The following is a 26838-nucleotide window of genomic DNA, read 5'->3' as shown; positions in this document are numbered from 1 at the left end:
GTCCTGCAAGACACAAGTGTCTAGAGACACTATAGTAATTCCAGTGTTTTTAATGATGAGTTCAGAGCATTACTGCCTGATCTCTGACATTTGTGCATAAGAGAGAGGATAGATAGATAGTCCTGTGCCAAACCTCGTCAGTTAGTCAGGGCTTTCTCAGCTGATTTACTGCTCTCAAGCATGTCATATGCTTTAGTTTCCTTCTCCCTGTACCCAAGTCAATATTCCTGACAGTCCAGGAGAATCACTGCTGTAAAAGCCTTTGTAATCTTGGAGAGAAGGACCTGAAGATACACAGGGACTCAATGATGGGCTCCCTTCACTTGATAGGGCTGTTCTCCCAGTGGGAGCCTGAAGCCGCATGTCCAGTGCTTTGGCCTGGTCACACAGGAGGATGTGGGTACATAGGGGTGTAAATGAGTACAGAGACAAAGGATGTACTTGCACTTGTTTTTATTTGCATCTTCTGTGTTCCTGCACACTGAAATATGGAATTGTTTTACAGTCCTGTTGCTGTTGTGCTCCCCAGAGCCATTTCTGAGATACAGGCTGTAGGACTGGGAGTGTTTCCTGGCACTGTGCCACTGCAGCTCACAGATTTTTGTCAAAAGCAGTGAATTCAGGCTGGGGAGTGAATATGCACAAACTGGCTATTATTAAGACAGTGTCAATGATAGCTGCTGGCTGCAGGGCAGAAGAGAGCCTAGGCATGGCCAAGCTAAATCCCTATTGCTGAGCAAAGGGAAAGCGAGCACAGGAACACCAGACTTTCCCTGAGGAAGACATAACTATTTATAATGGCCTGGGGAGGGCTTGCCAGTGTGGCAGAGCCCTAGGGAAATTGTCCCACACTGTGGCACTTGGTGTGCAGAAGGGCTTTGGTGTGCAGCCAAGATTTTCTCTTCACTGCAGGAACCAGCACTGTCACTTGTGTATCTCTTCCATTTCACTTTCTGCACAGCCCTGAGCATGTGGGAGTTTAGCTTGGTGTGCAGGCAGGAGTCCTGCAGTATGGCTTCTCTGTCCCCTGGTTTTCCTGGCCACCAGCTGGGTTATGGCCAGGCTCAGGACTTGGGAGGAGAATCTGTCTGGGTCCATGGAGTGGAGGTGCTCCACCAATTCTGCTAGCCAGGAAGGGGCAGTGCTGTCAGCTCTGGGCCCCATATACTGTGGGACTGGGGGACAGATTTTAACAATGTCTACAACACACCCATGTTTGCTCTTTTATTTCTCCTCAGAAACAAAGGAAGAGCTGGAAGAGCTGATGTCTGACATAAAAAAGACAGCGAACAAAGTGCGCTCCAAGCTAAAGAGTGAGTATTTGCCTGTGATGCTGCTATGGGGCACCAGGTAAGGGGGTATGCCCGCTGCACTCCTGCCTTACAGCCTCTGGGCTGGCAGGTTCAGCACAGGGAGGGGATACCATTGCTGCCCTCCTGTACTCAGGTTGCTTCCCTGCCTCCTGCTCTGTGTCCCCAGGGCCAGCACTGCTTACTCATCCCTCTTGTGCTTTAATGTTCACTTATCTCAGCTCTCTTAACCACATGCAAACTCATCCTGACAGCAAGAGTAACCCCAAACATCAGTGGACACATGCTGCTCTTCTCTCTCCATGGGTCCAATCTCACCTGGAACAGCTGATTTACCCTGCATTTTGCTGTCTAACAAAAATTACTTTTGCTGGGGAGTGATCACATTCAGAATGAACTGTGTGCTGAGTGTGGAAACAACATAGGTTTTGGGGATGTGCCATGACCAGAAATGCCTGTTGGCTTGGCTCAGCTTACCATGGGGCCTTGGCTGTCATTTCAAGCCTGTGCCAGCAGCAGCTTGAGTTTGTTGCAGGCCAAGGGAATTTTGGGGTGTTTTTCTCTAGGCAGGTTACAAACAGAGCCCTGTTGCAGCCCAGTCCTATCTGTGTGTGCTCAGGCAACCTGGGGAAGGGACAGCCAGAGGTAGCTTCTGCCTTTGCTTTGTGGGGATCACCTGGGAATACGCATCACCTTCCCTTCTCTAGCATCCTCTAGCTACTTCTGTTTGCCTTTTATGGAGTCACCCCATTGAGTCTCTGTCCCAGGACAAAGGTGAGGGAACAGGGGCATGAGCGCCCAGCAGGCTTATGCACAAGTCCCTGCTGCGGAGTCTCAGGCCAGCCTATGCCAGCATTGGCAGGCAGGCCATAGGGCTCTCCTGGTGTGCTTGGAGCCCAAGCACACCTGTGGCAAGGCCAGAGGGGTTGGGTTGGCAGGGCTGGTCTCGTCATCCCTTGCTTTTCCATCTGCAGTGCACACTGCCTCACCAGTGGCAGCAGGACAGCTCTGCACTGAGTAGTGGGGCCTCCTGCTGTCCCAGCTGTGCTGCCACAGGGTCCCAATGCAGAGGCTCTGTGGGGCTGGTGGTGGGCGAGAAACAAGCTGTGGGCGTGGGGAAGGCTGTCCTGTCTCATTAGTATGCTCCATTGTCTTGGTGTGTCTTCTGCCATGGGTGGCATGGGGACAGAGTGTGGTGTGACTCACAGTTTCTGCAGTCAGAAGAATCAATCTCTTTGACAAGCAGAGGGAGGACGATGTGGCTGTCAACACGCAGATGGCTGTGGTTGCACTGGAGCACTTGGCTGAACCCATTTTGCTGAGGGAGTCTGAGTATCCAAGATCAGCCCCCAGGGATGGTGGCATCTCGGGGCAGGACGCAGGTTGCACTGGCAGGGCTCAGGTTTGTTGGCACTGGTCTTGGGACCATGTGGGATTTGGAAGAGCTCATTGCAGGAGACTGGCTGTACCTGAAGGGCTGCACAAGGAGCTGGTGCTTCCCCTGCACCGACAGCATTTTCCTTGATCCTGAGGTTTTGTGGGAGCCCTGCAGTCATGGAGGACTTGGATGTGGCTGGGGCTGTTTGTCAGATTTGTCTCCACTAGTGTGACTGTGGCCTGTCTGGAAGCCAGAAGGAGCACTTACACTTCTGTTATTCCCTTGCTCCCTCTGTCCTCCTGAGACGTGATCTCACCTAGACCCAGGATGGAAACTGAGGTATCAGCTTATGTGTTCTGCAGACCAGGGGATCCCTTCCAAAGAAGCAGGGCCCCTCTGGCTGGGTAGCCTCACAGTACTGAGATCTCTGGAGCCTAGGTGGGGACAGGGTGTAGTATGTCCTGCTGCAGTGATGCCTGCAAGCCTGCATCCAGAGCGCCCAAGGAGCTCTCCCTGTGCAAAGTGACAGAACAGAGTTTCTTCAGGGGGCACTCTGGGAGGTGCCCCACTGCTGTCCCCTCCAAACGGAGCGGTGGCACCAGCTGCTGCTGCTGCTGTGGTTACTTCAGACTTCACAGCAGTTACTGGAAGAAGAGCTAAGCACTAATGGTTTCTTTCAGGGACATACAACATACTCTATAAATCACAGGTTTTTATGCTATTGCACCAAAAAAAAATCCTTTTCTATACATGTTTTGTTTTGTTTTTAAGAGGCTTTGAGAGCCTGAAGAATTGCAGAACAGGTTCTGATTCCCATTTCCTTCTTCTTCTAGAAAAGACTGACCAGTATTGTATTTACCTGGAGAAGCAGACTGTTAGTCCTTGTGCCTTGTCCCAAATCACCTCATGACCAGCATGATCAATGAAAGAAAACAGTCAGGAATGATCAAAAACACCATCTGCTGACAATGGATTGACTTCTTTAGGAGAGATACTGCTCATGCAGTGGCTAATTCTAATTACCAGCTTCTTGGGAAAATGTGATTTTATTAATTATTATAAATGTACAATGTTTGCCAATACTGTTCCTTGGGAACAGGGAATGATTTATGACAAATGCTGAGGAAGACCAATTGCTGATGAAATGTGCTGTGCAGGCAGCATCCAGTCACTCTCCCAGGCAGGGGTATGCATGTGACAAGTGCCACGGCTGTCTGGTTGTGTGGGATGGAACCTTTCGAGATATCCCCAGATACAGATGCTTGTTCCAGAAGAGAATAGGAGGAAATGCAGAATTTGTGATGATATTCTCTAGCACTTCCCTAGAGCACACTGTGCTATATGACTCCCTCTGCAAGCACCACGATATGTTCCCTAGACCCACTCTTCCTTAGAAGCTTCGGTGCTGCTGCTGTCTGCAGAGTGGTGCTGTGGAGCCACCTGCACTGACCAGCACATGGCAAGCACAGAAATGCCCATGTTGCTGGTGGTGCCCCTGACGCACTGGCTGGCCCTGGGGAGCCCCTGCTGCAGGAGGGACCTGTCCTGTGCTGGGCTCATGGGTTGTGCTGCAGCATGGAAGCTGCCAGGGTCGGGCTTGGAGAGCTGTGGAGATGTCTACATCAGGAATGGGGCATTTCAGCCTAACCTAGGGAGTGCCACCAGCTCACACTGATCTACTGGGAGGTGTGTAGCTCTGTATGCTGTGCCAGCATACAGATTGGAGATTTCTTCCAGGCTTTTAAACTCCCTGTAAAGATCGTAACATAGGAGCTATTGAATTAGCATGTTCTGAGCTGACTGTGAGGGGATTTGTACTCTCTTCCTCTGTGGCAGACCTACTGTGCAACACCATGCCCTCTCCCTGCCTGGGCCCCAGTTGTGCAGCGCTCCTATGTGCTGTTATTTGTAGTCTTAGGGCAAGTGAAAAATTAATCACAGTTAGTTGTACTATGGCATAATTAAAAGGACAAATCTCTGCTTTGCTGAAGGCGAATGTTCAGCAAGATGAGGCCCTCTCTCCAGCCTGGGCATTGTGGTCTCTCCTGTGCAGGGCTGACCTGGAGAAGTCTTGAGCTTTGGTGTTTTGCAGAGACATTTTAACTCTGTATTTCCTCATCCTGCATAGCAGGGGGAGAAGAGCACTGTGTTCCCTTTTGTCTGAATACCAGAAAGTACAGAGATCAGAGCTGAACATCACATCAGTTTTGCCGAAAACCTTGCTTACCAGCCTGGGAGTGACTAATGCTCTTCACAGCACAGAGTCGGTCCTGTGGCCAGGCATAGCTGTAATGCACGTAAAGGATAGTGCCTTCCAGAGAGATGAGTGCCCTCACCTTCTGAGTCTTCACAAACACTTCCTGGCATGCCTTCTCTGAGCTTCAGGTTGGGCTGCATGACCTCCTGAAGTTCATTTAAGGCTGAAGTATTCTATAATTCTGAATAATTCCCCTTCTGCTCCCCTCAAAGTCAAGAAATAGCCTAGAAGTAGCTTGGGAGACCTTGCTATAAAGCAGCCTTCTGGTACCTAAAGGAGGCCTATACAAAAGCTGGGGAGGGACACTGCCTGGCATGCCTGACCACGTGCAGGTGAAGCTGCAGGAGCTGGTGGTGAAGAGGACTCATTTTGGTCAGTTCTCCTGTGCCCAGGTGCCCAGGTGCCTGGGCACAGTCCTGCGCCCTGCCTAAGCCCCCGCCACTCCTATGGAGACAGTCATTGATTCCTCCTGCCTGAATGGATAATTGCTGAAAATGGAGGGAGTGGGTTAGAAGGGGAATGTGTGCATTGCATTAATGAAATGACGCTGTGCTGCCCAGCTAAACCAACAGGCTGGAGTCAGAAACTGGGGATTGCTCAGTGCCAAATGCTCCCCAGGTCACAGGCTTCCATCTTTTAAAATCACTTTGCCATAGAACCTCTTTTTCTTTTCTAAACAGCCTAAAATAATCCATGTCTTTCTTCTCTAATCAGGTATTGAGCAGAGCATTGAACAAGAAGAAGGACTGAACAGGTCATCTGCTGACCTGAGGATAAGGAAAACTCAGGTGAGTTTCTGCCCTGGTGTCACTGGGGCAATCTAAAAAGATTGGTTATCTGCCAGAGTGCAAGCCTGCAGCCTGTTGGGAATGTTCTTCCCTGCCGGGGCTGTGGTTACTGCTCCATCTCTGTGTAGCCTTGCAGTCTGTGAAATGGTAGACTTGAAGGGCTGATGCAATTCTCCCTCTTGTTCCAGTGAAACTACCAATAACGAGCAACTTCTTTCAGTGGGCTTCTTAACAGGGTTATCCACAGATACAGAGGTAGAGACTTGGTTTATTGCCAAAGCTTTTCCAGGGGAGTACCACAAAATTGTTCCATAAGAAATGAACATGTTACATGAGATTAACATGCTGAATCGAGTTTTGTTAATGAGACTGAGGCATGAAGGGGTGCACCTCCCTTTCCTCCACCCAAGTAGGTCCTGAGGCTGCTTTATGCTCAGTTTTGACAGGGGGTCATGCTTCTTTTGATTCTTGTCTGCAACCAAGGGAGATGGGTAATGTTGGCTTTACAAGCGATGAGGGTTGAGGGACACAGGGCTCTGTAAGTCCAACATGCACTAGAAAATGGGAGTCACTGATCCTTCTCTGAGCTGCAGGTTAGGCTGCATGACCTCCTAAAGTCCGTTTAAGGCTAAATTATTCTATAATTTTGAATATTTCCCTTTCTACTCCCCTCAAAGTCAAGAAACAGCCTAGAAGTAGCTTGGGAGACCTTGCTGTAAAGCAGCCTTCTGGTACCTGAAGGAGGCCTATACGAAAGCTGCGGAGGGACTATCAGGGAGTGTAAGTGATAGGGGAAGGTGTAATGGCTTTAAACTAAGAGATGGTAGATTTTGATTAGACATTAGGAAGAAATTCTTCACTGTGGGGGTGGTGAAGCACTGGCACAGGTTGCCCAGAGAACCTGGGGATGCGGCATCCCTGGAAGTGTTCAAGAATAGGTTGTATTGGTCTTTGAGCAACCTGGTCTGGTGGGAGGTGTCCCTGCCCATGGCAGGGGAGTTGGAAGTAGATGATCTTTAAGGTCCCTTCCAACCCAAACCATTCTGTGATTCCATGAAATGTTTAATCAAAGATATGTTGGAGTGCCTTGTAGAGAGGCTTTTCTCTCACAAACAGCTGATTACAGCCACTGCAGGTGGCTCTGCTGAGCACTGCTTAGGTCCTGGCCTGTGAGGACAGATCACAAACATCTCTGTGATGTCTGCAGTGGGTTTGAGTACTAGACTTCAAAAACAGCAACAGAGAGCACAATCAACAGGCTTGCTCATGGCAAGGCCGACAACTTGGCAGAAATTGTCAAAAGAAAGTTTCCTCCAGGAAACAGTAGGCAGGCACAACTAGGGAGAGCTGTGCAAAGCACCTGAGAAGTGCTGAGGGAAGGGACATAGTGGTGAGCTGGAGGCAGGGGAGATGAGCAAGCATCACACCCCACTTGGACATCCTGCGGCATTCTTACAGGTCTCAAGTTAACACAGAAGCATTTGACCACTGATGAACTGAGGTCTCATAAGACAGGGTTATTGTTGGTCTCCAACTGCTTTTGAAGCCAGAGCTTTGGTTCCTAAATAACATGTACCGTTAGAAAATGGGACATGCTTTTACAGATTTTGTGTGGAAGTTAAAGTTATGCAGTTGTGCACTGTCCTGGATGTCCCATTATTGCAGGGTACATTGGGATAGAGGCAGGAGAGACCAAAGCCATGGCTCCAGTGGCTTTGTTGGATCAGGCAGTGGTGCAGATTTATCTGGATCAGCCATAGGTATGTGTTGGCATTTTGGCTCCAGCACATCTGCCAGCCTTAGAGCTGCTATACTCTGTCTGTGGCATGCACAGAAGGGTAGGTGGTTCCTGGCACTGTACCTCCTAGCACATTGTTAACTCCAGGTCTGTACATTAAGTCTATACATTGTTGGCTACGTCTTGAGTTCTAAAAGTTGAACTAGTTTAACTTGATGAAATGACATTAGACAAAGACAAGATAAATTATCTCCAGAACAAGTGTACAAAGCAAAAAAAGTATTTCATTTACAGATGGTGTAACTTGACCATACTACTCAGTAATGGGCTGAAAATGTGGGCTAATTTGTGTGGGGAAGTGATTTCAAAAGAACATGATCTTTTATAACTTTGGATCCTCCATCTCCCAGAAGGAAAGTTAGAGACTTGATTACATGAATCATTTAATGAGCATTTCTCCTGTCATTCACATATTGTCCTCTGTGGAGCAGCTCCCTGCTGCACAAATCTTAACTAGAAATGGACAAGCAAATAGAACCCTAATACTCTGAAAAGAAAAAAACAAACGTGCCTGCCAGTAAATCATTCCTAACCTCATTTCTTCCTGATAAACATGTGAAAGCTTTCAAAGGTGACATGAGAAGAAATATTTTGGTGACGCGCTCACTAATCTAAAAGAGCTAAGCCTCTTTTTCTAGGCTGTTCCTGCAGGTCATGCTGTTGTGTGGTGGATTTCTCCATTTCTAGTTAAGGGGAGGCACTGGGCCCATGAAGGCCAAGACTCCCATACCAGATCTCAGAGAGTTCATGCCAAACAGATGTTGGCAGCACTGGGCTGCTTTTATTCAGCCTAGCCAACATTGTGACAAGGGGTGGTGTGTGCAGTTCTGGATGCTTTTGACTTCAGTTGCTCCTCAGGCCTGCAAGGGCAATGATTCCCATCCCATTAGCCTGTGGGGAGGGTCCCCCTCTAGCAGCCCCGCCTCCATCAGCATATGTTCCTCTTCCCTGTGGGCAGCTGCCTTCGTGCTCTGGCTGATGAGAAGCCTTGGATGCTCTTGTGGCAGGAGGCATCAAGCCCTTTTAGAGAGGCATTAGGTGTGCTCAGTGTTGGCCTCCTAGCCCCAAGCCCCGCATGCCTGTTGTGCCCCAAGCCATGGGCACAGTGGGGAAGTGTGTCTGCAAGGGCTTTCTCAAGCATGGTGTTGTGGCTTAACCCCAGCTGCTCACTCACTTCACCTCAGTGGGATGGTGGGGGAAGAGAATTGGAAAGGCAATTGAGAAAACTTGTGGGTCAAGGTAAAGATAGTTTAATAAAAAAAAAGAAAAAAGAAAAAAGAAAAAAAAAAAGAAAAAAGGGGGGGGGGGAACTCAGCCAAACTAAAACAAATGATGCAAATTGCAATTGCTCACCGCCAGCCAACTAGTGCCCAGCCAGTCCCCAAGCAACAGTAGCCCCCCTGGCCAACTTCCCCAGCTTCACTGTTCAGCATGATGCTGTTAAGTTATGGAATACCCCTTATGCCAGTTGGGGTCAGATGTCCTGACTCTGTCCCCTCTCAGCTTCTTGTGTATCCCCAGCCTCCTCACTGGCAGGGCAGCATGAGAATCTGAAAAGTCCTTGGCTTCATGTAAGTTTGCTCTGCAACAACTAAAACATTGGGGTGTTATCAGCACAGTTTTCATTACAAATCTGAAAGCATAACACCTTACCAGCAACTATGAAGAAAATTAACTCTATCCCAACCAAACCAGCAAGCATGGTTTCTCCCTTCCTCGTTCACTAAGCTACTGCTGCCTTTGTGGTGATACTCCAGGAGACCCACAATGAAGGTGGGTTTATCTGGCCCTGCTGAGCAAGGGTTATCAAGGCCAGACAGTTGAGTGTTTGAAGCCATGACTGACACCTGGGTGCTGCTGCACCCCAGCATTGGGTCTGACTTCATCACTGCGCTTGCTAAAGCAGCCTGGTCTATAAAGCTACTGGCTGCTGGCTCATGTATGGGCTGAAACCTTCACTTTTGGCCTCGACCCTGTAAACCACCAAGAGGTGCAGCTGTCACAGTGGTTGTGCTGGGGGAGGTGGGTCACTCCGAGGTGACCTCAGCTGCCTGCTCAGTCCACAAGTTCCCAGCTTCTTACATGTAGTTCTTGGTTGTAACTTCTCTGTGTGTTTACTAGCTTGGTCCTTGCTACAGAGGACCAAGGATTCTTGTTGAAATGTTTATGCCTTAGAAAGCTGCACAAGCACTTCTTTGTCCTCTCTAGTCCATAAGAACTCCTTACCTTCTTTGTGGGAAGTCCAGCATGCAGTATTTTGCTCCTCTTTGCCACTTTGCACTTAGATTGAGGTGAATTAGCCTGACACCTCTGTGCTCAAAGATTTGGGATCTAAGATACAAAGGGCTGTTGCTTCTGGTGCACATCTTCCCACAGCAGAGACCATTTCAGTATACAGAGGCAGCCAATTCTGGTCCTGAATTGAGGCAGACTCTGGTCCTGGCAGGTTATCTGTATTGGTGATTGATGAAAACAGGAGCAGCTCTGTGCCTTTCCAGTCATATAGAAGTGGCAAGTCTGGTACCGCTGCTCAGGATTTCTATCAGCCTGCTTGTATGTGGCAGCTGGGAACATACTCAGCAGATCCTGCTGTCTTTCAGGACCCCCCACTCTATCTGGGTTTGCCATGCAGCATTGCACGTGGCTACCTGTAGAGACAGGTAATAGAAAGATTTAGATAATTTGAATGGAAGTGTGTACAGGTGGAAGAAGAGACTGACATGGGTTGATGGCACCCAACGCAGAAGGTTATCAAGATGCCAGCGCAGATACATACAGCTTCTAAGAAAGCTTAGGGTAGGTAGCAAACCACTGGGCATCTTACTCCAGAACAGATGAGAAGGACCTCTAAAGGCCCTGGACAATTTTAATAATTCCATAATTATGTATCAGCTGTGCTGCCTCAAGACCCAAGGCAGGTAAGGGTGAAAGGGTGTAAGATCAGTGTTGCTGTCAGCTCTTGAAGAGCACAGAAGGTACATCCCAAGCCAGTCTGTGGCCACCAGTAACAAAGATCCCAGGACATGTGAGGAGGACTCGTAAGATGTGTCACACACAAACACTGCTGGCCATGTGTGTTTTTGGCCTTGTGAATTCGGAGCATGAGAAAATAAGTGAATCCAGGAGTGAGTGTGAGTGAAACACATTTTATTTAATAAATCAACTTATTGTTCTGTGCAGTCTTAATGAGCTTCACTAGGTTAGTTGCTGCACTCTGGTGCTGAGCCTCTGTGTCTTAAGCAGTCTTGCCCATCCCTGCCTTGTTGGTGATGTGACCTACCAGTCACATCGCCAAGTTGGTGATGTGACCTTGCAGTGTTTTCAGCCAGTGCTCAGCCATACTTGAGCCATTCACCTTGGGTTAGTCATGCTGTGATGGCTGGGCAAACTGAGTTGTGATAGACTGTGTTCAGGGCATGCATGGGGTGTCTGTGTGGTTGGTGCAGGGCCATGAGCCTTCAACAGGTGTCGCATGGTCACAGCTTCTTAAAACAAACTTGCCCAGGGCTGAAACTTTAATTCCTCACCACATAGTGCTGCTGTGTAGTTTTTATTGCGGGTTGGCCAACACACTGGTGAGCTTTCAGTGGAAGAGCACCTTACAAAATGGAGCCGTTGCTCTGGTAGTGCTTCTTCAGCATTTGCCTCTTTTTTACTTCAGAGTGAGCTCTGGTACTTTGTTCTCTCTGGTCATACTGGCAAAACATGAGTGGAAAAAAAAAAGATAGAGCAAACAAATGAGTCCTTGTTCCTCAGCAAAGGTCTTGTTTTAGCAAACAATTAAAGTGATAATGCAAATAGCAGCTGTCAGCACTGCTCTTCATTGCCTATGCGTGGGGATCCAGGCACCTCTTGTGCCTCTCTCGCAGAGGTTTTACACACAAATATAAATTATACTTTCTCAAAGTGCTGTGCAGGGAAGCAAGAGGATATGGGGTATTTCTACTCCTTTTCAGCCCATAAAGCCACTTGTGTAGTCTGCTCCACTATGCTGCAGTCAATGCCTAACCAATACTAGTAACACTGACTAATTAATTCTGCAAAGGCAGCTTCCAGCACAGAGCCCAGCATCCTCCAGACCCTGCACAAGTGGTGAGAGGCTGTCATAGCTGAGCCTCAGGCAGTGGGGAAACTATGCTGTGCAAAACAGATGCAAGAGAGAGGCTTGAAATGTGTCTCAAGAGCAACTGGAAATAACAACTGCTGGGGCTTGCTTTTAGCAGGACATAGCAAAGCCAAAGCAAAGCAGAGTGAAACAGTATACAGCAAAGCAGGACAGCATCTGTGTGCCATCTCTTCTCTCCTAACCCTGGGAGGGGCCCTGGCACAGGCACAGCTCTGCACAAACTGGGCAGTGTGTGTGGGGATGTCAGCAGGTCATAGAATCATAGAATCATAGAATCATAGAATCATAGAATATCCTGAGTTGGAAGGGACCCTTAAGGATCATCAAGTCCAACTCTTGACACCGCACAGGTCTACCCAAAAGTTCAGACCATGTGCCTAAGTTCACAGTCCAATCTCTTCTTAAATTCAGACAGGCTCGGTGCAGTGACCACTTCCCTGGGGAGCCTGTTCCAGTGTGCAACCACCCTCTCTGTGAAGAACCCCCTCCTGACGTCCAGCCTAAATTTCCCCTGCCTCAGCTTAACCCCGTTCCCGCGGGTCCTGTCACTAGTGTTAATGGAGAAAAGGTCTCCTGCCTCTTGACAACCCCTTACGAGGAAGTTGTAGACTGCGATGAGGTCTCCCCTCAGCCTCCTCTTCTCCAGGCTGAACAGGCCCAGTGACCTCAGCCGTTCCTCGTACGTCTTCCCCTCAAGGCCTTTCACCATCTTCGTAGCCCTCCTCTGGACACTTTCCAACAGTTTCATGTCCTTTTTATACTGTGGTGCCCAGAACTGCACACAGTACTCGAGGTGAGGCCGCACCAGCGCAGAGTAGAGCGGGACAATCACCTCCCTTGACCTACTAGCGATGCCGTGCTTGATGCACCCCAGGATACGATTGGCCCTCCTGGCTGCCAGGGCACACTGCTGGCTCATATTCAACTTGCTGTCTATCACGACCCCCAGATCCCTCTCTTCTAGGCTGCTCTCCAGCGTCTCATCGCCCAGTCTGTACGTGCAGCCAGGGTTTCCCCGTCCCAGGTGCAGGACCCGGCACTTGCTCTTATTGAACTTCATGCGGTTGGTGATCGCCCAGCTCTCCAACCTGTCCAGATCCCTCTGCAAGGCCTTTACGCCCTCACTTGAGTCCACAACTCCTCCAAGTTTGGTGTCATCAGCAAACTTGCTCAAAATACCCTCTATTCCTACATCCAGATCATTTATAAAAATATTGAAAAGTACCGGCCCTAAAATGGAGCCTTGAGGGACCCCACTGGTGACCGCCCGCCAGCCTGACGCAGCTCCATTTACCATAACCCTTTGGGCCCTGCCCGTTAGCCAATTGCTCACCCATCGTATGATGTTTTTATTTAGCTCTATGGTGGACATTTTGTCCAGTAGGATCCTATGGGAAACCGTGTCAAAAGCCTTGCTGAAGTCCAAAAAAATCACATCAGCTGGTTTCCCTTGGTCCACCATACGGGTGATCTTATCATAAAAGGAAATCAGGTTAGTTAGGCAGGACCTACCCTTCACAAACCCATGCTGGCTGGGACCAATAACTGCTTTGTCCCCCAGGTGCGCCTCAATGAGTCCAAGAACCAACTTCTCCATGATTTTACCAGGCACTGACGTGAGACTGACAGGCCTGTAATTGCTAGGGTCTTCTTTCTGACCCTTCTTGAAAATTGGCACAACATTTGCCAGCTTCCAGTCTACCGGGACCTCTCCAAATTCCCAGGATCGTTGAAAAATAATTGATAGAGGTTCCGCAATGACATCCGCCAGCTCTTTCAGCACCCGGGGATGAATCCCATCCGGACCCATGGACTTGTAGGGATCCAGGTGGAGTAGCAAATCCCGCACACGTTCAGGGTCAGTTGGGAGTTTGTCATCCCCACCGTCCCGGTCCTCCAGCTCAGGGCACCCTGGGTCCCGACGCCCATCATCGGCATTGAAGACAGAGGCAAAGAAGGCGTTAAGCGTCTCTGCTTTGCCTACGTCATCGTCTGTGAGGAGACCTTCCCTATCAAGGAGCGGCCCTATGTTTTCTTTAGTTCTCCTTTTTCCATTTACATATCTAAAAAAACCCTTTTTATTTTCTCTCACAGACACAGCCAGCTTCAACTCTAGCTGTGCTTTGGCCACTCGAACTTTCTCCCTACAAACACGAACAGCATCCCTGTATTCTTTCCATGACGCCTGGCCCTCCTTCCAGTAGCGAAACACTCTCTGTTTCCGCCTAATCTCCATTAGAATGTTCCTGGTCAGCCACGCCGGCCTCCTGCCCCGCCTGCCTGACTTGCGATATTTTGGAATTGCCTTATCTTGTGCTTCTAGGAGGCATCGCTTAAAGAGTGACCAGCACTGGTGGACATCGAGGCCTTCAAGAGCAGTTTCCCAGGGGACCTTACTGACTAGTTCCCTGAGCAGCCTGAAGTCCGCTTTCCCCATATCTAGGGATGAGGTTTTGGTGGCACTTTTCCTTCTGTCACCATAAATTTTGAACTCAACCACTTCATGGTCGCTATGACCGAGGCGGCCACCAATCACCACATCTCCCACCAGACCCTCTCTGTTTTCTAGCAACAGGTCTAGGAGGGCACCTTTCCTAGTTGGCTCCGTTAGCACCTGTACCAAGAAGTTATCATCTAGGTGCTTCATGAACCTCCTGGACTTGCTCGTGTCAGCCGTGTGGCACTCCCAGTTAACGTCCGGCAAGTTGAAGTCCCCCATAAGGACAAGGGGAGTTAATCTCGAGGCCTCTCTTAGTTCTGTAAAGAATAATTTATCGGCGCTATCGTCCTGGCCAGGCGGTCTGTAATAGACTCCCACAACGACATCCCCTTTATTCGTTCGTCCCTTGATCCTTACCCAGAGGCTCTCAACTTTGCCATCGCCGACCTGAAGTTCCACACAGTCCAGCCCCTGCTTCACATACATCGCCACCCCACCACCTCGCCTACCCTGCCTGTCCCTCCTGAAGAGCCTGTAACCATCTATCGCAACACCCCAGTCACAGGACTCATCCCACCAGGTTTCGCTTATGCCGATGATGTCATAGTTGATGTCATAGGTCTCTTACCAGAACAAAAAACAAACAAAAAAACCCAAAACACCTCTTCCTTTACCACTCCAAAGACACTGCTGTTGCTGCGTGCTTCCAGCAGTGCTGTGAAACCACCACCACCAAGCTTTCTTCTCAGCTCTGCTCCACAATGCGCCTTTCAGGAGTGGTTTGCCATCAAATACAGGTGTGGGTGACAGTGGCAAGAAGGTGGAGACCAGGCATGTGATACACAGGTGTGCCCAAACAGCCTGCAGGAAAGTAGGAGCACACAGGGCTGCACAGCCCCGGGGACCAGTCCCAAAGCTCATTTTCCGGTAAAGGGTTAGCAGCAAAGCTTGGAGCTCTTAATCACGATCTCCCTTCATCCCCTGGAAGGAACTAAAGAAATTTGGGTATCTTTTACCTCCTCTTGCTCTCCTGAATCCCAGTGCCTCCAGATATGGTGAGGCTTCCTTCCATCAAAGCCTGGTGGGGACCCAATGCAAGTTGAAAGCTCAGAGCCCCTGCACTGCAATGCTGAAGTGGATGATGTAGCACAATGCTCTTCTTCTGGGCTTGGGCTTGTGATCCAGTCAGTCTCTGACTGTTTGTCTTCTCATGGATGCTGACCCTGTGCTGGGACCCTGTGCACAGCAGTGTGTAGTTCAGCATGTACTCAGGATGGTGGAGGCTGGGAGCAGAGCTGGGCACGGAGCAGCGTCATCCTCGGGCTGCATTGCTGGCTTTGCTCGTCATCATGCGCTGCAGGTGAGTAGTGCTGATAGCTCTTGTGGGTCTGGCAAGTGGCACTGCTGGACTGTGAGTGCCTGATGGATGAGCTGTGCCAACACAAATTTTGTAGCTGTCCCCAGGGAAACAGTGTGGGGTGAGCTTATGGTAAGGCAGTGACTTGGCTCTGAGTTGAGAGTTATCTGCATTCCAGTTTGTTGTAGAGTTTGGGAGGATGCTGATCCCACTTTCCCTACAGGGCAGCTCCAGCATCTCCCCGCTAATCATTTGTATTTGTAATTTTCTGGCTTGGATATACAATTAGTGTGAAAATGTCCATGGCCCTTGATGGTTTTGCCCTGTTATTTGGTGCACTGCTGTGCAATTTCAGACTTTTGGTGCTATGGGACATATTCACTGCCACAGGGAGTGTAATGGAGATATTGCAGCTGGCACTGTCTGTGAGCAAGTGTAGGTGTCCTCTTTGGACGCAGCCATCCAGCAACAAGCCAGTGGCCCAGCTAGAAATCTGCCATCTGGATTTGTTCCTTATCATGGGATCACAGTGTATCAGTGAGAGGGGAAGTCAGGAGATCTTAGTCCCTGCCCCAGAACCATGCCAGCCATATCAGGTTGCATTGTCAGGCTGCATTCTTGGTATCTCTAAGGATGGAGATGCCATGGACATCAGGTCCATGGGTCCTCTAGGCCCTCGTCCAGTGTTTGACCACTCTTGTGATGATTTCCAGTTAAATTTCATATAGGAAATTTTGCAATTTCCCATATTCCAGCTTGGTCCATCACCTCTTGTCCTGCCACTGTGCACCTCCAAGAAGAGTCTGGTTCCATCTTCTCTCTTCCCAGGGTGTTTCTAAGATCCCCCTGAGCTTTGTCACCTCTAGCTGACCTAACCTGCTTCTCTCAGCCTGTGCTCCAGCCTAGACCATCTCAGTGGCCTCAACTGTGTTCACTCCCATGTGACTTCTCTAGGGAAGCCCCTTTCAGAACACAGCACTTTAGGTGTGGTCTCACAATTGGCAGGTGGAAAGAGTAATCCCTGTCCTTTTTCTGCTGGCTGTCCTTCTGCTCACTGCTGACTGCTGACTCATGGGCGTGGTCTTCTCTCCACCAGGACTTCAGGGGCTTTTGTAAAGCTACTTTCTGGTCACCTGGCACCTAGCCCATCTTGCATTCCTGTCCCCAGTGCAGGACCCTGCATTTCCCTTTGAACTTCATGGGATTCCTGTCAGCCTCTTTCTCCAGACTTTAGAGGTCCCCCTGAATGCCAGCCCTGCCTTCCAAATTCCCAATTTGATGTATTCTGCAAATGTGCTGAAAATGCATTCAACTCTGTCATGCCAGCTTGGTGATGAATGTTTTTAACATATAGTCCCCAGCATCACACATGGAGGGATTGTCATTAGGAACTGGCCACTTGTTGGACTTTGTATTGCTGTTCACAACCCTCTGAGTCTAGCAGTCCAATTTTCCATCTACCTTATCCAGCCCATCTCTTATCAAAATGTCTATAAGTATACTGCGTGAGTCTGTGCTAAAGGCCTTAAACTCATGATATATACCATTCTTTATTCTCCTCTCATCTGCACAGCCAGGCATCTCATTGGAAAAGGCAAACAGGTTAGTACAGCATGATTTGCCCCTGGTAAATCTACACTGGTTGTTTCCAATTACCTTCTTGTCCTTCCAGGAGGACTCAGGGGAGGCTGAGCAGCCTTGGGTTTCCCAGATTCTCTTACCAAAAGTTTGGTCTAATGTTTACCTTTTGCCAATCCTCTGGAATCACCCATGGTCACTGCTGTCTTTTGAAGATGATGGAGAGGCCCTTTACAGTGACATGGGCCAGGTCCCATGGACCTGTGTATCTCCAGCTGGTGTAAGCTCTCCCATAGCCTACATCCTGCTCTGTGGGTAGTTCTTCATGTCTCTGGCAGAGGACTCTAGGAGGCCAAGAGGACTGAAGCAAAAGAGAAAAATCTAACCCTTGCCTTGGCCATTTCCCTAGTCAATGGGGCTCCTTCAGGCTCACTGGTACTTTTGGCAGACCATCTTGCTGTCCTGCACAACACTGACACTGTTCCAGCTGAGCTTTGGCTTTCCCAGCTCCTTCTTGGGCACTTGGCAACATGTCTGTGCTCGCTGGAACCTGGCCCTGATCCCAGCTCTCTCCTAGTGTCTGAGATCCTGCCTGCCCTCAGTGCTGCTGGTGCTGCACATTACTGCCTGGGCTCAGCACAGCACAGTGGAACCATCTCTGCACCTCCCTAGTGCAGGAAAGTGGGAAGGGGTTGCGTGCAGGGCCTGGCATGTGGCCAGGCTCACCTTCACTTGCTTATGCTATCTGGAGCCAAGGAAACCAGTAGGAACCAGATTGAAATTAATTTTAAATCATCAGTCTGAGAGAAAAATTTGCAATTGCTAAGCCTACCAAGGTGTTAAAATTGTCATTTTAAAACTCTTTTTGTGCCATACATTCAGCAGCATGCTCTGATCTGTCTAGAATGAAGCCCAAAGAAGCTGCCCTGCTTCTGAAAAGTGCTTTTGTGTGTGGGAGTTGGGACAGGTTGAACTGGAGATCTGATTTAGATGTCTGGTACATTAAGTGTGATCTTTGTGTAGGTATTTCTGCAACAAGGGCTTTACTCGTTCATACAGACTTTGCTGTGAGCAAATCACTGAGTAAAAGAAAAAATGAGAAGCTAGATTACCCGTGTCAGCATGTTGTAAAGTAGGAGTAGCAGTGGTATCTAGGCATTAAGATTATGGACTTTCATTCTGGTTTTGCTGTTGTCATTGCCAGCCAAAAGAGCCCCACTGGACCTGGAGCCTTCATAGGAACAACTTCCACTTCCCGTCCATTGATGTGGGCTGGGGTACCCATCTGCTGTTTGACTACTTAAATTGTCTGGGCTATGTTGAAGCTATGAAGGCAGGGAAGACCTGTGAGGATGTGTACCAGAAGATCTGACAGGGCTGGTCCTCCAACTGTGGTCCTGGGGCAGATGAGGGTGCTGGCCTCTTCCACAGGAGCATGAGTCTATCCTTGGTGCTGGCTCAATCACAGAATCATCTAGGTTGGAAGAGACCTCCAAGATCACCGAGTCCAACCTTTGACGTAACAAGTCCTCCACTAAACCATATCGCTAAGCTCTACATCTAAACATCTTTTAAAGACCTCCAGGGATGGTGACTCCACCACTTCCCTGGGCAGCCTATTCCAATGCCTAACAACCCTTTCAGTAAAGAAGTTCTTCCTAATATCCAACCTAAACCTCCCCTGGTGCAATTTTAGCCCATTCCCCCTCATCCTATCACCAGACACGTTGGAGAATATGGAGAATAGACCAATCCCCACCTTGCTACAGTCTCCATTAAGGTACCTGTAGAGTGCAATAATGTTGCCCCTGAGCCTGTTCTTTTCCAGGGTGAACAATCCCAGCTCCCTCAGCCATTCCTCATAAGACTTGTTCTCCAGACCCCTCACCAGCTTCACCACCCTTCTCTGGACTTGCTTGAGCACCTTGATGTCTTTCTTGTAGCGAGGGGCCCAAAACTGAACACAGTACTTGAGGTGCGGCCTCACCAGAGCTGAGTACAGGGGGACAATCACTTCCCTAGTCCTGCTGGCCACACTGTTTCTTATGCAAGCCAGGATGCTGTTGGCCTTCTTGGCCACCTGAGCACACTGCTGGCTCATATTCAGCTGACTATCCACCAATACTCCCAGGTCCTTCTCCACCAGGCAGCTTTCCAACCACTCATCTCCCAGCCTGTAGTGCTGCTTGGGGTTATTGCACCCCAGGTGCAGGACCCAGCACTTGGCCTTGTTGAACTTCATGCAGTTGGCCTCAGCCCATCAGTCCAGCCTATCCAGATCCTTCTGCAGAGCCTTCCTAGCCTCGAGAGATCAACACACACACCTAACCTGGTGTCATCTGCAAACTTACTGAGGGTGCACTCAATCCCCTCTTCCAGATCATCGATAAAGATATTAAAGAGAACTGGCCAATACTGAGCCCTGGGGGACACCACTAGTGACCGGCCTCCAGCTGGATATAACTCCGTTCACCACAACTCTTTGGGTCCGGCTATCCAGCCAGTTTCTAACCCAACAAAGTGTACGCCAGTCCAAGCCATGAGCAGCCAGTTTCTTGAGGAGAATGCTGTGTGAAACGGTGTCAAAAGCCTTACTGAAGTCAAGGTAGACCACATCCACAGCCTTTCCCTCATCCACCAAGCGCGTCACTTTGCCATAGAAGTAGATGAGGTTTGTCAAGCAGGACCTGCCTTTCATAAACCCATGCTGACTGGGCCTGATCACCTGGTTGCCCTGTAAGTGCTGTGTGATGACTCTCAAGATAATCTGCTCCATGAGCTTCCCTGGCACTGAGGTCAAACTAACAGGTCTATAGATTCCCAGGTCTACCCTCTGGCCCTTCTTGTAGATGGGCGTCACATTTGCTAGCTGCCAGTCAACTGGGACCTCCCCCGATAGCCAGGACTGTTGATAAATGATGGAAAGTGGCTTGGTCAGCTCCTCTGCCAGTTCTCTCAGTACCCTTGGGTAGATCCCATCTGGCCCCATTGTGTACATCCAAGTGCTGTAGTAGGTCGCCAACCATTTCCTCATGGATTATGAAGGCCACATTCTGCTCCCTGTTCCCTTCCACGAGCTCAGGAGACTGGGTATCCAAAGAATAACTGGTCTTGCTGCTAACGGCTGAGGCAAAGAAGGCATTAAGCACCTTAGTGTTTTCCTCATCTCTTTGTCACTAAGTTCCTCCCTGTATCCAGTAAAGGATGGAGACTCTCTTTAGTCCTCCTTTTTGTGTTTATGTATTTATAAAAACATTTTTTGTTGTCTTTAACAGCAGTAGCCATATCTGAAAAGATACAGGTACTTTGGGGTCACAGGGAGTTGTGCAGCTCCTGAGGGTATCCCCATCTCAGAAATATTGCCAGAGATGCAGGTTCACAGAAATGGTGACAGTATTTTCAGTGTTTCTATAAGTATGAAAGTTTTTTCAAGTTCATAGCAGAGTGAACACTAGTACTGTCATTCTTCCAAATGTCAGTATTTGTTATTTAGAATAGCTTTTGCTTTAATTGCTTTTGGGCTTGGTTTATCCAGCTGGTGCAGTGGAAATTTTCACCTTGGTTGGACTGTTTCATACACTGTGAAAGAAACCCAGTTGGTGGAATCTCAGAAGCAGGAACTCTGCTTCCCCTGTATACCCAGTGGGAGCTCTGGAGGAAGGCTGGGGTGACCCACAGGAATCCACACAGGATGAGCATTTCAGAAATATCTTTCTCTTAAATAGAAAAATGTTATAGGACAAGGTCTTTGGTTTCAGTATATGCTTTGTGGGTGTTTTGTAGCACTCCATAGGTACCCCGAGACTGCTGGTTCTGCATGAGCTCTTTGGAAATCCATCTTGGTGGTTCAGCATAGTGGGTTGCTTTCCCAACATTTGAGGAGTAAATTGTTACTGGCCCTATGTGAAACAACCCCATTTCATAATGTTACTTTTTTTTTTTTTCTTTCAAATGCAAGAAATTGCTTTTTATTTACTCTGAATATTCAAGCAGTTTTTATTATTTAATGACTAAAAGCCATTTAAAATGCTTTTTCTAGTGCATTTTTGTGAAACTGTGTTCTTTCAAAATCAAATGCATTTTATAGATATGTGGGATGCCTGTGGGAATGTAAAATAACAATCTGACAGAATAAACACTAAGTTGAATAACTTAAGTAAAAGAGAGGTGGTGTGGTATACTGATTAGCAGAAAGGAATGTCTTTCAACACCTAAGGCTGTATTTGGCTGCAGATCAACATATGTTGATAGCTTTCAGCTGAATGAGAATGAACTGGATTTTAGGAAAATGATTTTGAAAAGGCAGAACAGGAGTCACTTGGACAGTATATCACATCTTTGCAGGATTTGTAGCTATGACTTGAAGATGATCAGGAGCTATTCTGACCTTGCTTTGGGCTGGGCGCCTCGAGCAGAGGCTGCTTGCTGAAGCTGACGCTGCCAGGGTCTTTTGTGTGAGGTTTGCCAGCAGAAGAGGAATCAGATTGGCGGAGCCTGAGGGTCTGCCATAAATGCTGACCTGCCTCTTGCTTAGAATAGCTGCAAAGCAAATGCAGGTGTTTCTAAAGATGTCTCCAGTGCTGTGCCCAGGAGGTAGGGGTAGGGGTGTGTTGGTCAGGGCTGCTCAGGACACATGGACACCTGGTAGGAGCATCTGAATGCATGTGTGCATCATGCATGTTTGGCCTGTTGCAGTGACAGTGCAGGGAGTGCAGGGACATGCTGTATTGACAGTGTCCTGCCCACGTACAGGCTTTGAAGCATACTCCAGCTGGGCAGAGCTCAGGTACAGCCCTTTGTTTCAGCTGTCCATGGGATGTAACTCACTGTGAGCTTAGGCCATTCTGGTGGCTTGCCAACAGTTCTTTGTTTTACCAAGAGTTCCTTCATCCTGTCAGTCACTCTCAGTGTTCTCTCTCCTTACATTCTTTCTGGATATCTTGTTTTCCTGTCCCTTTTCTGTCTCCTATTCTCCTTTCTCCCTCCACCATTTTTCTATATCACCTGTTGCTCCTGCTTCTGGAGTCTGGCTGCATGAGCAGTCTGTGGGGTGTGAGGCTGGGGTAACACAATCCAGTGGCTTCCCACCTTGCACCATTGGCTTCCCACCTTGCATCTTCCCACCTGGGTACCATTGGCTGGCCCCAGCTTGTAGATGTCTGTCGCCTGCAGGTGGAATGCTGACTGTTCAGGCTGTGCGGTATATGTAGCCAGTCCCATCAATCACAGAATCATAGAATCATAGAATATCCCGAGTTGGAAGAGACCCAGAAGGATCATAGAGTCCAACTCCTGGCACCACGCAGGCCTACCCAAAAATTCAGACCATGTCGCTAAGTGCACAATCCAAACACTTCTTAAACTCCAGCATGCTGTTACTTCTGCTGCATGGATGAAGAAGGTCATGAACGGTTCTTGCCTGACACAGCATCAAATTTAGCTTCCCTTGAGACTCATGCATGAGAAGCTCAGTTTTCTGAGTTTCTCAGTTTTCAGGAATGCTGGGAAAAAGGCTTGTTGATGAAGTGTAAGTGTTTGGATGTTGGATGCATGTGGTGCTCTGTCCTGGCTTTCCTGGAATATCTTCATCGCTGTTTGCTGTTCTCTTGTTAGTGGGCATCTCTATCGTATGGCACTCCCAGCACAGATGGGTTCTGGGTGGGTGAAGGGGGATGAGCTCCCACCCAGGGGCAGCACCAGCTTTGTGGATGGGTGATGCTTGTCAGGGGTCAGTATGTTTGACTGGCTGTAGTTGGGATCTGGTTGCCTTTCCTTGGTAATGGAAAGTAGACTAATATAATGAGGGTGATCTGTGTGCAGGGGCTGACAGCTCTGCTGTGACATCAGCCCCAGGTGGGCAGGAAGCTCTGCAGGCAGCAGATGTGCAGCCATCCCCCTGTGTCCCCATGGGACCAGCATTCAGGGTGAGCAGTTTGTGTGCGAAGCTGGGCTTATCTCGAGTACTGTGGAGTATTCACCTTGAGTACTCTGTTCTGTTTTGAGTCCCTCATTAGAAGAAGGACTTTGAGGTGCTCAAGCGAGTCCAGAGAAGGGCTACAAAGCTGGTGAGGGGTCTGGAGAACAAGTCTTATGAGGAGCGGCTGAGGGAGCCAGGGTTGTTCAGCCTGGAGAAGAGGAGGCTCGGGGACGACCTCAGGGGCGACGCTCTTTATAAGTACCTTAAAGGAGGCTGTAGCGAGGTGGGGGTTGGTCTGTTCTCCCATGTGCCCAGTGATAGGACGAGGGGGAATGGGCTAAAGTTGCACCAGGGGAGTTTTAGGTTGGATATTAGGAAGAACTTCTTTACTGAAAGGATTGTTAGGCATTGGAATAGGCTGCCTAGGGAAGTGGTGGAGTCACCATCCCTGGAGGTCTTTAAAAGACATTTAGATGTAGAGCTTAGGGATATGGTTTAGTGGAGTTCTTGTTAGTGTTAGGTCAAAGGTTGGACTCGGTGATCTTGGAGGTCTTTTCCAACGTAGATGATTCTGTTAGCTGCACTGCAGTGGCAGGCAGCTTGGTGGTGAGACTCAGATAAATAGTCTCATTGTTTATGAATGGCTGGAGGGCTGTAAAGAGCTATTTCAGCTTATTTTAAGGCTTATGGAAGACAGAGAGGCAACTGGAGATAGGCAACATAGCTTCATAAAGGGCAAATCATGCCTGACTAACTTGGTGGCCTTCTATGACAGCATTGTGGGGCAAGAGAAGGGCAACCAATGTCATCTACTGTGACTTGTACAAAGCCTTTGATATAGTCCCAAAGAACATCTTTGTGTCTAAATCGGCAAATGTAAGCCAACCGTATTCTGGGCTGCATCAAAAGAAGTATGACCAGCAGATCAAAGGAGGTGATTCTTTCCCTCTGCTCTGCTCTCCTGAGACCCCAGCTGGAGTACTGTGTTCAGCTCTGAGGCCCCCAGCACAAGAAGGATGTGGAACTGTTGGAGCAAGTCCAGAGGAGGCCATGAGCATGATCACAGGCTGGAGCACTTCTATGGGGACAGGCTGAGAACTCTCAGCAGAGAGAAGAGTCTCCAGGGAGACTGTATAGTGGTCTTCTGGTACTTAAAGGGGCCCTACAGGAAAGCTGGGGAGGGTCTTTTGGTCAGGGGGTGTAGTGATAGGACAAGGGGTAAAAGTTTTAAAGCACAAGAGAGTAGATTTAGGTTAGATATAAGGAAGAAATTCTTTACTATGAGGGTGGTGAGGCACTGGAACAGGTTGCCCAGAGAAGTTGTGGGTGCCCCATCCCTGTAAGTGCTCAAGGTCAGACTGGATGGGGCTTTGGGCAACCTGGTCTAGTGGGAGGTGTCCCTGCCCATGGCAGGTGGTCGGAACTGGATGGTCTTTAAGGCCCCTTCCAACCCAAACCATTCTATGATGCAATTTATAAAGGCTCTGTTGTCTTTGAAATTCCTGAAGTGGATGGGTGGACAGAGTTTGGGGGAGGTTTAGGGGGCATGGGGAATGTCTGGGCCCTCCAGTATGGGGAGGGAAAACAGGGCTGTCCTAGAGCATGCTACATGCTAACAGGCTAGCCTGCTCGGCCCAGTGCTCCACGCCAGCCTGACTGGTGGCTGGCCCCTGCCTGTGCCTGGGGAAGTGCAGCAGGCAGGAAAGGCTGGGCAGCAGCACTACCCACTCCCAGCAGGACAGACAAGTTCAGAACCAGGTTGGTGATGTTTTGTCTGTCTGCTGTGCTAGACCTGCTTCTCTACCAGCACATTACCCATTTCTTCTGACAGACCACTAAAATGTTCTCAGATCGGTGCTGCTGTAGGAACAGTCAGGGGCATGGGCTGGGTGGCACTGGGGTTCCAACTCCAGTGCTGCTATCTGTTGGCAAATGTCCCCTGCCAGGTAGCTGCCATGGGATCAGCCCAGTCACCTGTGTTGGCCTCAAGGGGACTGCTGCCTGCCACAACCCCCAGTGAACTCTGGAGGCTGAGAAAAAAGCCTAGACTGGGGTGCAGGGTTCAGGGTCAGTCCTAGCCTTGTCATGCGCTGTTGCCCACCTTGAATTCTCATACAGTTTGAGAGTGGCTGCCAGGCTGGAAATGGTGTTTGGATGCTGGAAGCAGCCAGGTTCTGAACCCCCTCTGTTGCTCTTCCCTCTGCAGCACTCAACGCTGTCGCGCAAGTTCGTAGAAGTGATGTCTGAGTACAACGCCACACAGACTGACTACCGGGAGCGCTGCAAGGGCAGGATTCAGAGACAGCTGGAGATCAGTGAGTAAATGCAGTGGGGAGTACAGCTGGGCGGCCAGGGGCTGCATCCTGCACTATCTGTGGCAGAGCCAGAGGTGCCCACACCTGCACACGCTTCTGTGTCCAAGCCCAAGTGCCCGTGGGCTATGCATGCACTCAGGAGCGGCTAGGATGTGCTCCTGCTACAGGGCAGACAAGTGACAGTCCCTTGTATTTTGCTGTGTTTCATTGTTAAAAATATAGTCAGTAATGCTGGTGTGCCCACCGGAGCTGAGGAACAAGTGATTCCCACACCTGTGCAGTCCCTACAGCTGACATGGCTGGGCACTTCTGCTGTTTGGGTTTTCATCACATTTGGATTTGTGCTCATGCCCCACTGCAGGATGCTGCTCACTGCACACCCGGCACAGCTCTGAAGCACCCCAGGTTGGCCATGCATGCTGCTGGTGTGGGCACTTAAGACAGCTGGCAGCAAGCCTCATGCACTGCTGGGCGCTGGCAGGAGCACACGTGGGCTGCGGGCAGTGAGGAGAGCCACCATTAGCCCAAAGGTTTTCAGCTTAATCATATCAAACTTATTTAGCTGCCCTGGTTAAGAAAGGCAAATAGCAGTGCCTTACTGGGGAGTTGGCTCCATCCATCTAGCGTCTGCACAAGGTGGGTGTTGTCCTAGATGCTGTCATCCCTCCCAGTGTTGCAAGCAGACTGCAGTGCATGGCACCTCTGCTCCAGGCACTGAGAGCATTGCTTCACCTGCAGGGCTGGAAAGGTGTGTCTTCATCCTGCAAAGCACAAAAACTGCAAAGGTTTTCTTAAATGCTGCATAGAGACCACAGAGAGAGAAATTTCTCTCTCTTGTTTGCAGCTAATTTTGAACTCCAACAGGCTTGTGGGAGTTCCCGACTCCCATGTATATCTGTGGCATCAGTCCCTGCCCAGGTAGTAGCAGTGCTTGACTTTCCTCTGGGCGGTTTTCATTTCAGGTATGCTGAAATATATATAATAACAGACAAATGAGCTCTTGAGATATGGGCATTTTATGTTCTCAACATTTTCCCTTATAGCAACCTTGCCCCAGGATGGTGGTAGTTCTCTGCAGTGGTGGTGTCTTCTGGCTGAAGGTGGGCCCCAGGTGACACCTCCGAGGTCATTTAGCCACTGTGGCACTCGGATCTCCTTAAGATTTCACTGTGTAATTCAGAGCCCATCACTGAGAAGTCTGTCTTTGTCTGCCCACAAAATCTGCTTTCCTAGTGATTATTCTGGAGAATCAGTGATACATGGTTAGCTTCAGAGAAATGTGGTCATCTCCCAGCAACGAAGAATCTTAACACCACCATAATTAGGGGCATAAGCAGACAAGAGGGAAGTTAGGGCGAGTAGATACTGAAAGACATTTTGCAAATAATTTCATGAGCAGACATGTGTCATGAGTTTTTGTGATTAAAATGTAAAAGTCTGAAACACAGTCCATTTTTTTCTCACAAACAAATGATTATTTTTTCGTTTCAAGATTCAGCACGAATAAAAAGGCAGATCTCTGAGTCCTAACGGTTTCCTTGAAGGTCACTTGTGGAAATGTCCCTTGTGAGCTG

The 26838-nt window shown here is 49.1% G+C and overlaps 1 protein-coding gene across 3 annotated transcripts in view; it reads left to right on the top strand.

Moving 5' to 3' along the window:
- The window catches only part of STX1A (syntaxin 1A), a 112048-nt gene that overhangs the window by 63147 nt on the left and 22063 nt on the right, over positions 1-26838 (top strand). For all 3 annotated transcript variants that reach the window (XM_032201205.1, XM_032201204.1, XM_032201206.1), the window contains exons 4-6: positions 1239-1313; positions 5660-5733; positions 25156-25264. In XM_032201205.1, coding sequence (XP_032057096.1) covers positions 1239-1313; positions 5660-5733; positions 25156-25264 — 258 coding nt within the window. The remainder of the gene's footprint in view (positions 1-1238; positions 1314-5659; positions 5734-25155; positions 25265-26838) is intronic.

This window comes from Aythya fuligula, chromosome 20 (genome assembly GCF_009819795.1).
Source record: "Aythya fuligula isolate bAytFul2 chromosome 20, bAytFul2.pri, whole genome shotgun sequence".
Lineage (NCBI taxonomy): Eukaryota > Metazoa > Chordata > Aves > Anseriformes > Anatidae > Aythya > Aythya fuligula.
The sequence above is the reverse complement of the archived record's forward strand: the minus strand, read 5'-3'. Positions and strand labels throughout refer to the sequence as shown.